The sequence below is a fragment of the Sitophilus oryzae genome, unplaced genomic scaffold (assembly GCF_002938485.1).
Source record: "Sitophilus oryzae breed Bouriz unplaced genomic scaffold, Soryzae_2.0 scaffold_1512_pilon_pilon, whole genome shotgun sequence".
Classification (NCBI taxonomy): Eukaryota; Metazoa; Arthropoda; class Insecta; order Coleoptera; family Curculionidae; genus Sitophilus; species Sitophilus oryzae.
Genome location: NW_022146184.1, coordinates 2,760,765 through 2,780,557, shown reverse-complemented (window position 1 = coordinate 2,780,557; position 19,793 = coordinate 2,760,765). Strand labels below are relative to the sequence as shown.

Genomic DNA, 19,793 nt, shown 5'->3' with positions numbered 1-19,793 from the left:
TTATAAATAAAAAATATAATACTAGTGAATAAGTCAAATTAAAAACTACATATAAATTTACAAGTCAAAATAATAAAAAAACGATTGCATTGCATACAACGAAAGTCACATGACAATTTGAGATTGATACACCAGTGTTTTTGAATTTTCTACACTGCCTAAGAACTTCAACTTTTTTTAAATTGGATATAAATTCTACTTTAACTAACTCGGTGCTTTGATTTATTTAAATTATAATAATTGTTTAGGTCCGCGACTTGTAGATCTATATCTAGAAGCTCACCAAGTTTTTGGCAAGTTTCTTCTGGTGTATTTTTTTCACTGCTTTCCAATCCACAACCAATATGTTATTTTTCCTCGTAATACGATCAAAGTTTGCTTTTTTTCAAAGCTTTTGATCTCCCAAATACAATGATGTAGAACACTTACCCCCAGAAAATGTATAATAAAGATTCAATAATAGTACGGGAGCTAGCAACGTCGGAAAAACAAGTACTTTAAGTCTGGCTCTTTGATATATCTTTTACTATGCTCTCTAGAACAGAATGCGGCCCGGCCCGTCTGGCTGCCGGTAAACGTTGCGTTCCCTACGGCGCATTGAAAGAATATCCTTTAAATTCCAGTATTGAATATAAACCGACCGAGTCTCCATAGCTCAGCGCGTAGCGTTTCTGCCTATCAAGCGAGGAGTCAGAGTTCGAATCCGGGTCAGTGCAAAGACTTTTTTATTTTATTTTCGTTTATATTCTGATAGTAAAGTATTAAATAATTATGGTGATTTAAAAAAAAAACAAATATTTTTAATACTTTACTATCAGAATATAAACGAAAATAAAATAAAAAAGTCTTTGCCCTGACCTGGATTCGAACTCTGAATCCTCGGTTCGTAGTCGGAAACTCTCGCACTGGAGACATGGAGACATTTTCGATTTATGTTCAATACTAGAATTTATAGGACTAAATTAAAAAAATATATAGGATTTTCTTCCGATGCGCAGTAGTGAAAGCAATGGGTATCGGCAGCCGTTTGCTGTTCCAGAGTGCATAGTAAAAGATATATCAAAGTGCCAGACATCTTAAAATACTTTCTCGAAAACGTTGCTACCTCTTAGACTATAAGAGGCAATGTGTTGGAGAATAATATATAAATCGCCTTTGATTGAAATTTTTTTGGGTAAATGTGATCATGGTATTTAAAATATAGTATTTAAAATGGTATTTAAAATATAGTAAACGCTGTACGATACTTTCTATTTCTGTCGGATCATTGTCCGGTCTATTTTCGGAGATTGATCATTTGGCTCCTTTAGCATGGTCTTTAGTTCTTAAATGTCGGTGCTTAGCAAGGCTATACCGGGTGTTGCATCGTCGAGCGGGACATAGGAAATCCCATGTAAATTTTAATGGGGTCAATTATCGGCTTCCCTAATTATTTTAGAGAATAATTCTATTTAGGTTTATTGAAGAGCACTAATACCCACATTCAAAAGAATAACATTAGATATTTTTGATTAGCCCGGTTACGAGTTATCGCCGATTTCTTTTTAAATATTTCTCCTTTCTTATGGCCCTGTATTTACTTATGAGCACCAGTCAAGGTAAAATGTAACTGTCAAATGAAGTTGTCATTTCAGAAATTTATCTATTTAGTGCTTTATTATTATTATTAAAAACTCATACCTACATCGAAAATATTAGCCATGAATTACACTACCGAAGAAAAAGTATTGATGATTAAATGGTATTATCAAGGAAATAGTTATCAAAAGATATCGGACATGTTTGCTGCTCTGTATCCGAATAGACCGATACCTGGAAAATCTACAATCGCAAGGAATATCCAGAGATTTGAGACCAAAGGTACCCTAATAAATAACTGCAGATGTGATGCAAGGCAGGAACAAAGAGAAGATGCAAAAAATGATACCGACTTGGAAGTTTTATTGTGCGTGGAAGAGAACGATGGAAAGATCAGCACAAGGAAACTTAAGGATGAAATAGGAATATATCACACTACAGCATTTCGAATTTTGAAACGACATAAATACTATCCCTTCAAATATGGAAAGCACCAAGAGCTACGACATGGGGACGAAATACGGCGACAGGCGTTTTGTTTTGATATGATGGAAAGAGCAAACATGGATAGGGAATTTTTAAAAAACATATGTTTTACTGACGAATGCACGTTTACCTTAAATAATGAACCCAATGTTCAAAATTATCGATATTGGAACAAAGAAAACCAACACAGGTTTGTCGAAACAAGCACGCAATATCCACAAAAAGTAAATGTTTGGGCAAGGATATTCGGTCACAATATTATCGGGCCATTATTTCTTACGCGAAGTTTAAATGCAGAATATTATTTGGAACTACTCGAAAATCATATTTTACCTGCTTTACATGATGCCGCTAGGGAAAATCAGGAAGTTTGGTACCAAATGGATAGCTGCCCGGCACATAGTACCCTGGCTGTTCGGGAATATTTAGACAATAGTTTTAACGGAAACGTTATTGGCTTAAATCATACAGTAAATTGTTCAGCAAGGTCTCCTGATATTTTGTTAAATGATTTCTTTCTCTGGGGCCATTTAAAAAACAGGATATACAAGGATAAAAAATACCCAAATCTAGACGAGTTAAAAAATGCTATTTCTGCCGAATGCAATAGAATTTCCGTTTACCAACTAGCGAATGTAAGAAGAGAGTTTTATGATTGCCTGGGTTATTGTCTAGCAGTCGATGGAGGAATATTTGAACATCTTCTTAAGTCCTAAGGTTCTAACAATTTAATAGTACCTAAATTAATAAGTTATTGAATATTGCAATAATACTATAATTAACCTTGTAATTGATTACTTTATTTTACTTTAATTCATATTAATTTGTATTTATAAATATATCTTTAAGATTTCCGATGTAGGAATGTGTTTTCAATAATAATAAAGCACTAAATGGATAAATTTCTGAAATAACAACTTCATTTGACAGTTATCTTTTACCTTGACTGGTGCTCATAAGTAAATACAGGGCCATAAGAAAGGAGGAATATTTAAAAAGAAATCGGCGATAACTCGTAAACGAGCTAATCAAAAATATCTAAAGTTATTCCTTTCAATGTGGGTTTTAGTGCTCTTCAATAAACCTAAATAGAATTATTCTCTTAAATAATTAGGGAAGCCAATAATTGACCCCATTAAAATTTACATGGGATTTCCTATGTCCCGTCCGACGATGCTACACCCGGTATATTGTCTGCAAATATAAGATGGCTAAAGTGTACCTCGTCGATGTTTAGACCTCTATTTTCCCATTCTAGTCTCTTTTAATATACTTTTCGCCTCGAGAGTAAATAACTTGGGAGAGGTATTATCCCCTTGCCTCTCGCCTCATCATTTTTTAATATAATTACCAAGTTTAATAATTAAACTTTTTTTCTGCTTTTTACAATTATTGCTAAAACAAAAACATAATACACGAAGTTGAGTTCTTTGTTACGGTGGAGAAAATGTAATATAATATATTTCATTTAAAACCGTTTTCAACTCTTTGTAATTGACTCATATGAAACAGCTTGCGAAGAGAAGAAAATTGCATTTTTTAATAAATAATACAGTATTATAATTAAAAAACGTACTTGGTCTGTTATTAATAACGATCAAAATTTTACTCATATAAACTCACCAGCACTAAAAACGAGCGGTGAGCCATTTTTGAGACGCACCCGGTAGAATGAAATTTAAAATATAATTTTGTTTTAAGCGGAATTGTCAAAAGTTGACGTATGATATGTCATTCTCTTCAGAGTGTCATTTTCTATCGAATAAAGTGAAAAAATACCGAGGGTGCCACTTAAAAATCAAAAGTTGTAGCCATTTCCGGTGAAACAGGAAGTAACCGAAAAGAATTGAATACGTCAATGAATCCAAATTTATGGCATATGACTAACATACCAAATCTCGTTTTGATATGAAAAAAATAAAAAAGTTATAGAGGTGAGCCACTTTCGAGACGCACTCGGTATACAAATCTAGCATATGCTCAAATTAAAATTAAGAACATTAAACTAAGAAATTTCTCTTTCCCGTGTAGTAAAAATTAAATAAAACATTCAGTTATGCTTTTTCTTCGTTTACTTGAGCAGCAATAAAGAAAACCGAATGGAAACAAAGGAAGAAAGATCGCCGAGTTATTCTTTATCATAATTAAAAGTACACTTATTTAACCGGTTATTAATGATGGCGAATGTTTTTGCCATGAGTTCAGTTCGATCATTTTATGCTCAAAAACAAGCGAAAAAAGTATTTGAATCGATTTATCGGAAATTAAAAATAAATTAAAACCTATAGAAGGCAAGCAAACAAAATTAATTGAGGTTTTCTTTCCGATCTCATGAAAAGAAAAGAAAGTTCACGATCTAAATTATTGTTTTATTATAATTACGATAACGATGAAAAAGGATTACAGTAATTTTTTTTAAATATGATTTTGTTTTGGATTTGATGTATCTATAGGTCTGTTCGTTTTCCTGTTATTATCGGTTCTGAATCGTCCTAGAACTCTCCAGCGCATGCGCAAATGAAATAAAGTCTTCATATTTCCTTCTGCGCATACGCATCACAATTCTAGGACGGTTCAGAATCGGTAATAACAGGAAAACAAAAAAAGCTTATAACTCTATTACTGGTTTTATAACATAAAAGGGATTGAATGACATATTAGTTAAGTGTCAGTCCACAAACCAGAAATAACAGCCTTTTTGTACTCGCTAGTTAGTGACACTTGACAACCATTTCTCGGGAACCATGTTCCGTAATAATACAAGTTCAAATTGGTGTTTAATGTCTATTGACACCTACTTTGTTTACACGAAATCTGAACCGCGATCCTCTGCCAAATCATAGTCTATGGCCTATATACCGACTTAGCGAGTGTATAAATCTACTTTACAAGATATCCGATCTTATCCGACCTTGAACCGGCTGAAATGAGCAGTTATAATATTAAATTATAGATTATTTGCAATAAAGTAAATGTTTGGGCATTCGGACACAATATTATCGGGCCATTATTTCGTACGCGAAATTTAAATGCAGAATATTATTTGGAACTACTCGAAAATCATATTTTACCTGCTTTAAATGATGCCGCTAGGGAAACTCAGGAAGTTTGGTACCAAATGGATGGCTGCCCGGCATATAGTACCCTGGCTGTTCGGGAATATTTAGACAATAGTTTTAACGGAAACGTTATTGGCCTAAATCATACAGTAAATTGGCCGGCAAGGTCTCCTGATATTCCGCCAAATGACTTCTTTCTCTGGGGCCATTGAAAAAACAAGATATACAAGGATAAAAAATACCGAAATCTAGACGAGTTAAAAAATGCTATTTCTGCCGAATGCAATAGAATTTCAGTTTACGAACTAGCGAATGTAAGAAGAGAATTTTATGATCGCCTGTGTTATTGTCTAGCAGTCGATGGAGGAATATTTGAACATCGTCTTAAATCCTAAAGTTCTAACAATTTAATAGTATAATAGTATGTATTTATAAATATATCTTTAAGATTTCCGATGTAGGAATGAGTTTTCAATAATAATAAAGCAATAAATAGGTAAATTTCTGAAATGACAACTTCATTTGACAGTTATCTTTGACCTTGACTGGTGCCATAAGAAAGGAGAAATATTTAAAAAGAAATCGGCGATAACTCTTAAACGGGCGAATCAAAAATATCTAAAGTTATTCTTTTGAATGTGGGTTTTAGTGCTCTTCAATAAACCTAAATAGAATTATTCTCTAAAATAACTAGGGAAGCCAATAATTGACCCCATTAAAATTTACATGGGATTTCCTATGTCCCCTTTGAATAAGAAGACTAAGGAAGGAGCATATCAAAAATCTTAGGTACACCGCGTTGGGCCTCAAATATGGCCGACTTAAATTCCGGTTTATCAGTGTCGTTCTAATTTTATTTAAAAAATGTAAAACTATGATGTAGGGTAGACGTGGGGTAGACTCAATAATTTGTTATTTTATTTTACGTTGTGAATAAATGTTGGTAGTTACTAAAATTGTTATAAAAATATATAATTCTAATAAAAATAGATAAGTTATAGTAAGTATTTATTAACACAAACATCCGATACGCTACTGAAGCAGGTAAGTCAAATTAACGTATCTAAATTCTTTGACATCTAATCTTTGACAAGTAATAAATAAAAGCTAAAATGCAAGAAAAACATATAATTTAGTTAATTTAAGTGAATTTCATAAATGATCGGTTTACTACACGTATGTATATTATATAGTCACTTACTAGCGAAAAGTTGTTCCATTATTTCACTCAATTTTTGCCGAGATCTACCGCACGCTACACAACCAACTATTTTAGAGTCTTTTTCGTTAAATCGCGATAGTGTCACTGTTCATTTAAGTTTTGCCGCAATTTTCATCTAGATTTACTACCTTTATACAACTATCAGTAGTAGAATAAATAATAAATAACATAAAATAATCTCCGTAAAGACTGACAAATCCACAAAATTTCAAATCAAATTCAAATGTGTCAAATGAATCGTCAAACAGAACTGTCAAGGATCCCCACCCTAGAGAGCTTTTATGGTGGCTTTTCCGCCCACCATGCATGAATACATGGTTAGCATTATGCTCCTTCCTTAGTCTTCTTATTCAAAGTATGTCCCGCTCGACGACGCAAGACCCGGTATAGATATAAACTACCGTTCTTCTTGGACCTTCCGCGTGATATGAGTGGCGCCACCCTATGAAATTTACATGTCAATAATACGAGTTATTTTTTCCCCCAAAATATAACATTTTTTGCTACTATTTTACGAAAAAAAAAACACAATAAATAATAATAATCCATTTTACTGATTGCAAATATTCATATTTTAATTTCTAGCTCTTTCAATAACAGAGTTTTAATTTTTACCTCAAAAATAAAAATTAATAGGTCAGATCTATTTGGTGAATATTTCATTTTTTAAAATTGATTCCGTGCGTGGAAAAGTTTACACACCAATTTTTATCCATGAAGTTGATTGATATATGTTTTAGGCACGTTTATGAATGTTTATTGAGTTAATAAATGGATATGGAATGAAACACTATAAATTAAAATTGTGCGATTTTTAATTATTTCAATTTTCAAATGTAGATATTAAACCGAAGTTTGATTTATGGCAATATAGCGATTCTGAAATTAAAAATAACATGAAATTAATAATTTCTAGCGAACTACCTTTAAATTTTACTGTGTAGATTATTAGGGTGTAGATTAAAAAATTAATCTACACCCAGGACGCAAAAAAACGCATTGGAATATTTTTCCCACAAGTTTAAAGTGTTATGGTTTTTTACTTTTAGCCCTATTTTCATGATTTTTTTAGCAAACTGTATATAAATCTATAAATTTTAATTCATAAACCCAGTTTTTTATAATCTTTAGTATTTTGTTTATTATACAGGGTTAACTAAAGGGTTGTTTTTTTACCTTAACTTTAAAACACTCTATGCAATAAGTGTTTTAAAATTAGGGTAAAAACACGCCCTCGATTAACCCTGTATAATATGCTAAATACTAAAATTTAAAAAAAAATGAGTTTATGAACCAAAGTCGACATAATTATATGCAGTTTACTAAAAAAATAATGAAAATATAGCTATAATTAACAAAAATAAAACACTGTAAATTTGACCCAAATTTTCCCCCTTGCGTTTTTACTTGCATCTGAGTGTATATTATTTAACTTATAACACCAAACACATATATGTATGCCTCTTTATAAGCAGATATTATGTTTATGTACATTTTCTGTGCAACTTTCTGTGTGATTAGGTTAAGAAAAGAAACTTGAAACTTTGTTCCATCTACATTTTTGTTCTTTCCTACTTTGTCGTTCATATCAACGAGCCATTTATAATGGATACTGCGTTTGTGTTATTGATTAACATGTATCCTTCAATTGATGGTATGTAAAGTATAAATTGACACTGTAACGTTTTTAGTTCGTTACATGTCTTTTTTATAACATAGAAGACCAGGCTACTAGTAACATAGCAAATTGCCGGACGAATTTACGTGCGTTCGTACTCGAGATTCACTGCCGGCTAGTCAGGCAGTACGCAGTTGCAGTTGTGATTGGACGGGTCGGTCGTGACAAACTAGGAATACGATGCGAGGAGTGCTGAGTATTTATTATTTTCATTTTAAGTGTTTACCTTCGCTTAAGGTAACATTTAAAATAAAAGTACTTAAATATTTATTATTTGAGTGTGCTTACAAGCCAAAACTAAAAATAAATAAATTCTCTAAACACAAAACTCATTTCCAAAATTAACAAATACATCAATAAAATAAAATAAAACTAAAATATTACTCTAAATAAAAAAAAGTTATAAGAAGTGTTCAAAAAGACCACCTTCTTTTGCTAGACAGAAGCCTAGGCAGTCGTAAAATGCCCGTCTGACATTGGCTAACATATTAGGGCTAATAGTTTGGAAAGCCTCTCGTATTTTTACTTGAAGCTCATCCAGATTATTAGCCCTATTATGACCATACACTTTGGATTTTACATAACCCGACAAAAAGAAATCATTGGGAGAAAGATCTGGTGATCTAGCGGGCCACAAAATAGTTCCATATCCACTAATTAAACGGTTGGGAAAAGTATTGTTCAAGTATTCATCAGGTTTTTTGTGTTTTTGTGGGGACACCCATGTGTTTCAAAATTATTAATAACTTGATATAGCAGGTAAAGATGGAATTGGCCTATTTACAAAAGTTTGTGGAAAAATTGTTTGTATATCCCGATAAAACCTATTTTGGAAATACCATTTTACAATTTGAATTTTCTCACGAACTTCGTAAACATCCATTATTTTACTTAAAAAATAAATTTTACACGAGAACTGTCGCGAGAATCTATGCATCCGTTTTGGCTATTAAAACACGAATAAATACAAATTCTGAAACATTCTTATCACATGTCTACCTATTTTTATTTTATCGCATTTTTCGCCTGCTTTTTATCCGGCGGACGGGTATACGCTAATTCGTCCGGTTCTGCCTATGTTACTACTACGGTGGACCGGTCTGTATATGATATATGATGTCTGGCGTATCATCACGGGATTCCGTATCGTTCAGGCCTGATAACTTATTTGAAACGCTTGGCGTAGTTCTAACGTTCTAAAGTTGACAACTCTGTTATCGTTTCACTGCTTGTGTGGAGGGCTGTCAACATCACTTCAAGGTTCCGTTTCAAATACGTTTTTTAAACGTATTTGTTGGCTTAGAGAAATGAATCGGCTGCTATTTCTAAGCTACAGGGTAGAGTTTTGGATTAGCCGACCTTAACTCGTATTTTTATTTTGCTGGCACGTTGGTGTCCTTTTGCTTTTGTCCTCCTGAATGTTAAATGGAAGAAAGGACAATTGCCTCTGTTTATTATAGAGCCCTCTGTTTATTACAGATTCCCCCAGTATGGATGTAGCGTAAGCCCCATGCTGCTTCGTTCCTGTTTTAAGCCTGGTCGATAGTTACGGCTGTATTAGTTCATGGTGTCCTCATCCTGTCCCTTTTTGTTGTATTGGCGAACAGTATAGCCGAGAGACAGTATAGAGATACGAGTCCCACCTCCCGTTGCTACTCTTTGAAACATGATTGCTTTAAGCACGAACAGCTAACTTTAGATTTAAGTTCTGGTTTTACGTTTTACATATACATTTTCAGTCTTAAAACAATAACATACTTCTTGAATAATATCGTACAGACTTTACGTCTAGTGGTTAACCTTTTTATGTCAGTTTAGTATTTAAAATATGATTTAGATCTTAGTTTCTTTGCGAACATTACGTCTTGTAATAGTATTACTTTCTCTATATAAATAGCGTCATTTTGACAGATGAATGACCGAACAGATTCTAGAATCTAGGGCTTGAAACATCTCAGATTTAATATCGTATAAAATATAACAAATTAATTAAAGTAATGCTACCTTTTATATATTTTCTATAGCCTTATCTATATTGTATTTTTCTACAGTTTTTTTCATTAAACATGTTTAGTAATATTTTTAACATTACTTTCTTCGACATATAACCACTATAATTATTAAAGTTTTACAATGTTATTTACCATCACAGAAAATCATGAATAAATATAGTCATTAGTTTTAAGTAATATACAACTGTGTTTTCGTTCTCTGTTCATGCCTGGCGCTAATATGTTAATTTTGATTTATTATTATTAATTAGCTTTTCTCCAGTGAAATACCTTATCCACGATACCCTACCGATGAAAAGCTGCCGTTCGCAGTGGTAGTGTTTAAAAACGTTATAACACGATCAGCGATATAAAGAATACTTAGATACAGTACAAGCTTCATTCAAAACCTTCAAATTAGGGGTTTTAATGAGCGTATTTATTGTTTGTTTCGCTAATTTCATTGTAAGGATTAAGAAAGACAAAAATTAGTGGCTACAGCCCTGAAACAGAAACTGGATAGCGATTATATAGTCACTTCTGTGTGCATCTATGAATTCAAATTGTGAATTTGATAGATTTTACTTGCATTTGTTATATATCCATTTATGAATTATTTTCAAAGATAGTTTTGAAATAATTTTCTATTAAGTAATCAGCAATATTTAATGCAGTCTCTTTTGTTTCAGGTGACAAGTACGAGGCAGTATCGATGGACAGCGGCTACAAGAAATACATGATGCTGAAAATTCGCAAAGTTAACAAAAACGACTTTGGTTCCTATAGGTGTGTGGCAAAGAATTCTCTTGGTGAAACCGACGGCGTTATCAAATTGGAAGGTTAGTATTTTTAAAATTGCGTTTAAGAGAATATGTTTTCGAGGTAACTTAAAACAAAAAAACAAACCGGACGATAAAAAGGTAATTTATCAGAATTTAAGTTGTGTGTCCTGGTATTTTAACAAAAAATTGAGAACTATTCTGTTAAAAAATGTCTATACCTATGTGGCGGATTCATCTCACCAAAAAAATCCTATATGGGTATTTCGCCACTGCCCGAAAATCTACAAAATAAAATAATTATTTTTTGTAAACACTGCTGCGTTAGTCCAACGGAGACTAATTATTGTCAGCAGTTTACTGATAAACAAATTTGCCCAACGAACAAAAAAATGCTTAACGTTTCGGAAAGTTTATCTCTTTCCGTCTTCAGAAGCAAAAAAATACAAAGGATAAAGAAAAAAACTATTTAAAATATTTAAATGCAAGTATTCGAGAACACTTTAGTTTTTTTTTTTTAACAAATTCGTCTACAAAAACCGTTGACGTTCTGTAGTAAAACTTCAAAATTTATAATTACTACCTGATAACAATTATTAATTATAAGCTAAAACCAAAAAGCTTCAAAGTTTCTGTATGATTATTTTTAATTTTTATGTACGTTATGTTTATATATGTTATGTTCTTTAAAATCAAAGAAGCGATTGCCATACATTACTAACATCTACAGATGCATGAGCAATACATTTATTTTAGTTAGGTTTTATTAAAAAAACCTCTTTTATTTTTTATTTTTTTTACGTGAATTTTATATTGGTGAAACATCTAGACCCTTAAATGTTCGTATTAAAGAACATAAAGATTATTTAAGAAAGGGCGACTTTTACCAGTGGCGTAACAACAGACTCACAGGCCCATGTGAAAAAATTTTACCGGGACCCTTATTACACCTACATATTTCAGTACTTATACAGGGTGATTCCTGTAAGTCGCTCATGCTTTCGGGGAATGATAGGGGACGTCGAAATATTAATTTTGATATAGCACACTATGGGTCGGAAATGCCTCTTACGCAAGATACTGGGTGTTAAGGTTTTAGAAAAATTAAAGATATTCTTTAATAGTTTTTTAATAGTTGAAGGTATCGTTATAAAATTCCATTATAGGAGTCTGCCTAACAGAGACACTTTAAATGTAAAAAGAACAGGTTTTAGTTTCAACCAGTGGCGTAGATGTGATACGCATCGGGTAATTTTTTCAAAAAAAAATACTACGCCACTGATATAAATAAAAATTTCGGAGTTTTTTTATTTACTCAGTTTATTTCCAAGAAAAAATGCCTCTTGCGACTTTCTCCTATCTAACACCATTTTGTCACAATTTAAAAATAAATAAATTTTTTTAATGAAAATCTCAAATACCAGCGAATTATTATAACTAGAGGGCAGAAACACATGTGCATCGTTAGCTCCCTCCATCTTGGGTAACTTTGGTACTTTTTACTATTAGCTCTAAATATATTTTTAAAAAATTATAAATTTAAACTAGATTTTTTTTTATTGTTAATAATAAAATTCTTAGTTTTAAAGTAGTTATAATAATTCGCATATTTAAGGTTCTCATTAAAAACAATATTTACTTGTAAATTGTGACAAAATGGTGTTAGATAGAAGAAAGTTGCAAGAGACATTTTTTCTTGGAAATAAACCGAGTAAATAAAAAAAACTCCGAAATTTTTATTTTTATCAGTGGCGTACTATTTTTTTTTGAAAATATTACCCGATGCGTATCACAGCTACGCCACTGGTTGAAACTAAAACCTCTTCTCTTTACATTTAAAGTGTCTCTGTTAGGTAGACTCCTATAATAAAATTTCATAACGATACCTTCAACTGTTAAAAAACTATTAAAGAATATCTTTAATTTTTCAAAAACTTTAATACCCTGTATCTTGCGTAAGAGGCATTTCCGACCCATAGTGTGCTATATCAAAATCAATATTTCGACGTCCCCCATCATTCCCCGAAAGCATGACCGACTTACAGGAATCACCCTGTATATAATAATCTGAATAATATGCACTCATATTTTAGGCTAGAAATAACATTATCAAATTAATTTTTATATAGTACTATTTATTATTGCACCACAGAATATGTAACCCAAAACATATAAAATATCAAATACATAAAAAAATAATACAAACAAAACAAAAAAGAACACCTAAACAAAACTAACTAAATTAAAATAAACAATGTAAATAGGAACAAGAACATTTCGTTGCTTTAGCATGGGCGAAAGTTGACACAATATTACCAATGTCTATTGTACGAGCAACTTCACTTTCTATTGAAATAATTGCCAAAGCTGATAACCGTTTTTCGCCCATAGTATTTCTTAAATAATTTTTGACAAGCTTTAATTTGGAAAAAGATCTTTCAGCCGAGGTCACAGAAACAGGTATGGTGAGAAAAATATGACACGCTGTTAAAATCTCGCTGAAACTAGAAGACGATGAAAGGCTTTTAATTAAAATAAATTCAGTGAGTTCAAAAATGCAATTGATTTCATATAAATTATTTCGGAAACATTGCCTGAAGGAGAGTAATTGAGAAGAAATCGTATAGGCAATATCATCGGGGTATTTAAGGTATAGAACCTGACCCATTTCATATATATTCTCATCAGAAACAGGCAAAATTGCGCGAAAATTTAAATAAACTTCAGTACCGGTACTGCGAGATTTTATTTGAGCTCCAAGCTTTTAAAAAATACGTTTATTTTAAACCAATCTTCATTTGTTTGAATTTGATTATGGTTATTAATTTCGTCAAAGAATATTTTTGGGCGAGACATCCTTTTCATTACAAATTGAGTTGTTGTACCCCATTGCTTCGCTAGATCAATAGCTTCTGTCATAACTAAATTAAAATCATCACGCATTTTTTTTATGTTTTCATATAACACCGTGAACAGTTTGGATGCCTCCTCAATATTTTGCTGTTTTGCAACGTCAATATTTTTTAAAATTTTTGTTTGAAAAATAATTAAAAATACGGTTTTAAATTTTTCTTACTGATTTTTTAATGCTGTTGCCTCATTAGCTTCAGGTTTATTAGTAGAAATTAAAATGATTTTTGAAAGAGCTTTTAAAACATCTACATACTTAAAACGAAGAGCTTCTAGCTAGTAGATTGTAGATTTTCTTGCAATGGCGAAATACCCATATATAATTTTTTTGGAGAAACTATTCTGTTGTGTCCCAGTTTCAAACAACTTGATTTTTTTCTATTTGATCAAAGATTCATTGACTATGTGATCAAACAAAACACTGCATTTATAACATGTCTTCGGGAGGAAGATATAAGTTTAAAAAATATAAATTAAGTGTACAAAAATCTGTAGCTTGTCCTTATATCCATAGATATTATAACCCCAAGTAGCATTTTCACCACTTGCGACCACATGTTTACTAAACACAACGTTGGATTAGTTACAAAAAATAGTTAGCTCCCTACCTTGGGTATTAAAATAAATTTAAACGTTTTTATAACGTTGTGCCGACGTTGGATTAGTACTACAGCAAAGTAGAAGCTTCTGCGACGTCGAATAAACGTTTTCTTGTAACCTTTTTTGCTTAAGTGATCTTTAGCTGATTCGGACAACGTAGTTACAACGTTGGACAATATAGAGTTTTCCGACGTCAGTTTCAGGACCTATTCTAACGTTATGCAAACGTCGTCTGTTTTACTAATTCCAACGTTGTTTAAATTTCCTTATTCTTACGTTGGTAGGACGTCGAGTACCGTACCTTTTTGCAACTGTATTGAACCATAACCTTAAATCTTAAATTTTCACTTCATTGTTCTGTTCAGTCAGACAGTTCAGTGCTGTTTTTGTTTTTATAAAAAAAAACAATTAAAATGGGACATAAGAAAGGTACATATAAAACTAAATTTAAATATACATCGACATATATTACCGATAGTTTATCCACTCCCTCGTTTATTTAGATTATAGAGGGCGGCACAAGCTAGACTCTAGGATTACTAAATTAGGCAATCTTGCGACTAGTATACTACCTGTTAAGGCCGAACTGCGACTTTATTAGTCCTGTATGCGACTACTCGAACTACTCCATCTTAATCTCCAAAACAACAAAGTGAAAGCCGCCATGTTGTTAAATAAGAAAATGTTTCGTTCCTAAAATAGCAATTCCTGCTTTTTGAATACATTAACTTGAAATATTTGACCCTAAAAAAACACGCGGAGACAATTTTTTCGACTGCGAATAAATTATTCTCATTTTACTAAAAAAAAAATTCAAGAAAATTTTTAAAACTTCTTTAATTTTAAGGCACATTAGTATTTTTCAAAGTAGAAACAATACATTTATCAATAAAGTTGTTTGCGTTTAAATTTTTTGCCTTGGGTAACGAGTTACAGAGTCGGTTAAAGTGTTTCAATAATTATGATCTTCAAACATCCCCCACATTTAAATACTTTTGTTTTGTTTTCCTTTACTGCCATTTGACATATGTCTCTAACTAAATCATAAAAATAATATTTTTATTATAGTTATCCCAATTTAGTATAAAACTCGACTTAGACGCCATATTAGTTTTGTATTTCTGTGAATTAGGATTTTAAAGAACGTTGCAGTTTGTACTAAATTAGGCTTCTAGCCGACGTCGGTATCCAACGTCGTTTCGACCCAAAAAATATTCTCCAAACTAGTGCAGACTAGGGTTGGCACGAGGTTGTGCCGACGTTGCGCCCCGACGTTTAGTCGCGTGACACAACGTTGTCCCGACGTCCAAATGCTGCTTGGGATACGAATATCTCAAAGCCCAACCAAATTACTTTTGTATTTTTATTAAAATATTATTTTTATAAAAAAAAAAATATTAAAATAATTTCCCAAGTTTATTGGAATAACCAAATCAAATGTAAACTCCTTTTATTCGGAAAGAAAAAACAAAAATCTTCTGAAGTTAGAACAAAAAAAACTTAATTCCCAAAAGGTAGAAAGTTTTATGAAATTTAAATTATATCTGCCGAAAAAAAAGTTTAATAAATCATCTGTGGTATAAAGTTCCTCAAGGCGCATCTTTTTTTATTTTATTTTTTAATTTAAAAATAATAAAACTCAAAGTAGTTTCCGCGGTAATCTCGGAATTATTTTTCCATTCCTCCTTAAGCAAATTAATTGGAAAGTTTTTTACTAATTTTTCTCTTTTTTTCTCGTTTCAGAAATCCCAGCGCCCACTACTATTAAATCGATAATGAGTCAGACATCTTCATCGTTATTTAAAAAAGGTAAATAAATACTTCAGTAAGAAGGTAAATAAATACTTAAGTTCAATTAAACTTCTCCATTTTGTTGAATTTAATGACTTAACAAATATAGGTCATTAAAAATTAGAATCTGAATGATTGCCATACGAAACGAGTTACCTACTATAATTATTTGTGCTACTTATGGTGAGTGGAATCATATCTTTTCATCCACTTAACTCTTTATTGGTGTGGTGACTTTATTGTAACGGGTGACATTAAGTAATAAATACACATAGTCTATTTGGTATTTTTTGGGTAAAATTTTGGGGTAGTTTTGATTTATTTTATTTTCTTTGATTTTTAGGGTGCTAATCCCATTCTGATGTTTGATCACAAAATTTCGTGACGGAATATTGAAAAAATGAAATAAATGTAAAAATACATTATTTGTGATTCTCTGCATATAACTTCAAAATTATACTAATTATACTTCTTTGACCTCTAATATTATACAGGGTGTCCGGAAATTAATGCAACAAAATGTGGTCATAGATTCCTGACATTTTTTTATAATTTACATACATGACCAAATCGCTAAAATTTTAATGTAAATTTTCGTAGCAAAATTTAAAAAACGGCAATTTAGGTTTTTGGACATTTTGGTTCGCACTTAGGTAATAAAAACAAGATTTTGGAAAATAAAAAATTATTTTAAACTTAAGTTTGCTGTTTTAAAAATTTTGCCAATGAAATTTACGGTAAAATTTTAGCGATTTATTCATGCATGAAAATGGTTTTTATTTTTTTACGCGAAAACGGTGCGTCGTACCAAAAAAAGTCAAGAGATCAAATTTGTTCTAAATTTAATGTAGATTTTAAAAATAATTTTTGTTTAAAAAAAAACACTGGCGTACCATTTTTTTCTTCAATAATATTTAGTTTAAATGCCGTAGGGACGCCACTGATGAAAATAAAAAAAATTAATAGCATCAAAAAATGTCATTTTATGGTAAAACAACGTGTACCAAATTTGGTGATTTTCGTCCAACAGGGCCCCGAGATAAAAAAAACTCTTTTTAGCGCCGAAATTCAGGGGACCGTAAATCCGAGAAGGGGGGCCACTCGCCAAAAATAAAAAATACGGGTCATCTATTTTTTTTTCAAGAACCTATGACAAATTTTGTGGCATTAATTTCCGGACACCCTGTATTTTTATATTTTTTTTTTCTTGGTTTTAGGTCAATAAATCATTTTCCTTTCATTTCATTAAGTACATTTATTTTTGTTAATACTGTCTAATAATGGTCGAAAAATGATCGAAACGTTAGACAGTATTAACAAAAATAAATGTCCTTAATGAAATAAAATGACAATATTATTTATGGACCTAAAACCAAGGAAACAATATACAGAGAAGACCAGGCTACTAGTAACATAGCAAGTTGCCGGACGAATTTACGTTTACCCGTTTTGCGTTCGTACTCGAGAGTCACTGCCGGCTAGTCGGCTGGTCAGGCAGTACGCAGTTGCAGTTGTGCTTGGACGGGTCGGTCAAAAGACAGACTACGAATATGACGCGAGGAGTGCAGTGTATTTATTATTTTCATTTTAAGTATTTACCTTCACTTAAGGTAACATTTAAAATAAAAATATTTAATTATTTACTATTTGAGTGTGTTTACAAGCCAAAACTAAAAATAAATAAATTCTCTAAACCCAGAAAAAAATATAATATTACTCTAAATAAAAAAAAAGTTATAACAAGTTTCAAAAAGACCACCTTCTTGTGCTAGACAGAAGCCTAGGCAGTCGTAAAATCCCCGTCTGACCTTGGCTAACATATTAGGGCTAATAATTTGGAAAGCCTCTCGTATTTTTACTTGAAGCTCATTCAGATTATTAGCCCTATTATGACCATACACTTTGGATTTTACATAACCCCACAAAAAGAAATCATTGGGAGAAAGATCTGGTGATCTAGCGGGCCACAAAATAGTTCCATATCCACTAATTAAACGGCTGGGAAAAGTATTGTTCAAATATCCTTGAACAATACGGGCATTGTGCAGGGCAACCACCTCAGCAATTTGATTACTTGAAAACGTGGGATTTTGATCGGCGGTAGCACAAACGAACACTTGTTTTAACTCATGTTCTACATTAATCAACCCATCAGACTTTTTGTGTTTTTGTGGTGACACGCACCCATGTGTTTCAAAATTATTAATAACTCTTGATATTGTAGATGAAGATGGAATTGGCCTGTTTACAAAAGTTTGTGGAAAAATTGTTTGTATATCCCGATAAGACCTATTTTGGAAATACCATTTTACAATTTGAATTTTCTCACAAACTTCATAAACATCCATTATTTTACTTAAAAAATAAATTTTACACGAGAACTGTCGCGAGAATCTACGTATTCGTTTGGCTATTAAAACACGAATAAATACAAATTCTGAAACATTCTTATCACATATTGACCTATTTTTATTTTATCGCATTTTTTCGCCTGCTTTTTATCCGGCGGACGGGTATACGCTAATCCGTCCGGTTCTGCCTATGTTACTACTACGGTGGTCCGGTCTGTATAATTTTATTTAGCGTATGGTACCATATTAAGACACAAAATACGTATATGACAAAAAGAAAAAAAAATACAAACGTTTCAACATTTAACAAATGTATATAATATTTTGATTCTGGAGCTGCCAATAGGAAATCTTCTGGTCTACCGTTATAAGCCGTTTCAGGATATTCCTCCACGATATGTTTGACGGTTTGATTTTTGCCGCACTCGCAGGAGGGGCTTAGACTATTGTCCCATTTGTGTAAAGTATAGGCGCCATCTATCATGCTGTGTTCTAATTCTGTTTAATATGCTATAGGTTTTTCTTCATTAGTCGAAGCATTGCGGTGAGTTAGTGATGCATGGCATGTTACTGTATTGTTTCGACGTCTATTCCTGATACCAAGCGTCGGTGATGCTACATTTGTCTTCAATAGCATTTAGTGCGGTCTTGGTGAGTGGTTTTCTGGATCGGAGGCGGTTGTGGTTAGCATCCTCGATGTCTGTATGGATCGGTAGTTCTCTGTTGTCCAGTATCTTGATAAACTCTCTGTACAGAACGTTTATGCAGCCCAGACTGGGGGGTGGGATGTGACGTGACTCAGTACCTGGAAGCCATTCTGTGAGTGTGGATTTAAAAACATCAGCAATTATTTTCACTGTGTTATTGAGCTGTGCGTCTATTTTGTGGATATGTGGGCTACTGAGCCATACCGGAGCACATTATTCGGCAGCTGCGTAACTGAGCACCTCTCTACAAAATAAAAATACACAAATATCAATTCTTTATATTTTTTTGTAAGAGAATCAGATTAAGCTCTAGCGCTGGTTTAAGATAAGCGTATTTTGAGCTATCGCTTCAAAATTGATAGTTTTCATTGTAAAACCGCATGTATACAAATTCCTTTCTAAAAAACTTCTACTGTTATAATATTACATTCATAGAGCATTTAAATTTGTAATGTTGTTGTTTACAGTCCTGTCCTACTGCATTAACAATTGCGTTAACAGTCTTTCACCCTGTATTTAGAAAAACGTTTAGAATGTAAAACAGAAAATCATATTTATGTAACTAACTTCAGTTCTTCTAAAGTTGTCACTATTTAATTTCAAGGTGAAAATGACATACTTGGGCCGTTCAAATCAAAAGT

General features: G+C 32.2%; 1 protein-coding gene across 1 annotated transcript in view; it reads left to right on the top strand.

Annotated features, from left to right (window-relative positions):
• LOC115878441 (lachesin) overlaps window positions 1-19,793 on the top strand; it is a 257,713-nt gene that overhangs the window by 202,770 nt on the left and 35,150 nt on the right. The window contains exons 6-7 of the mRNA XM_030894951.1: window positions 10,704-10,853; window positions 16,047-16,112. Coding sequence (XP_030750811.1) covers window positions 10,704-10,853; window positions 16,047-16,112 — 216 coding nt within the window. The remainder of the gene's footprint in view (window positions 1-10,703; window positions 10,854-16,046; window positions 16,113-19,793) is intronic.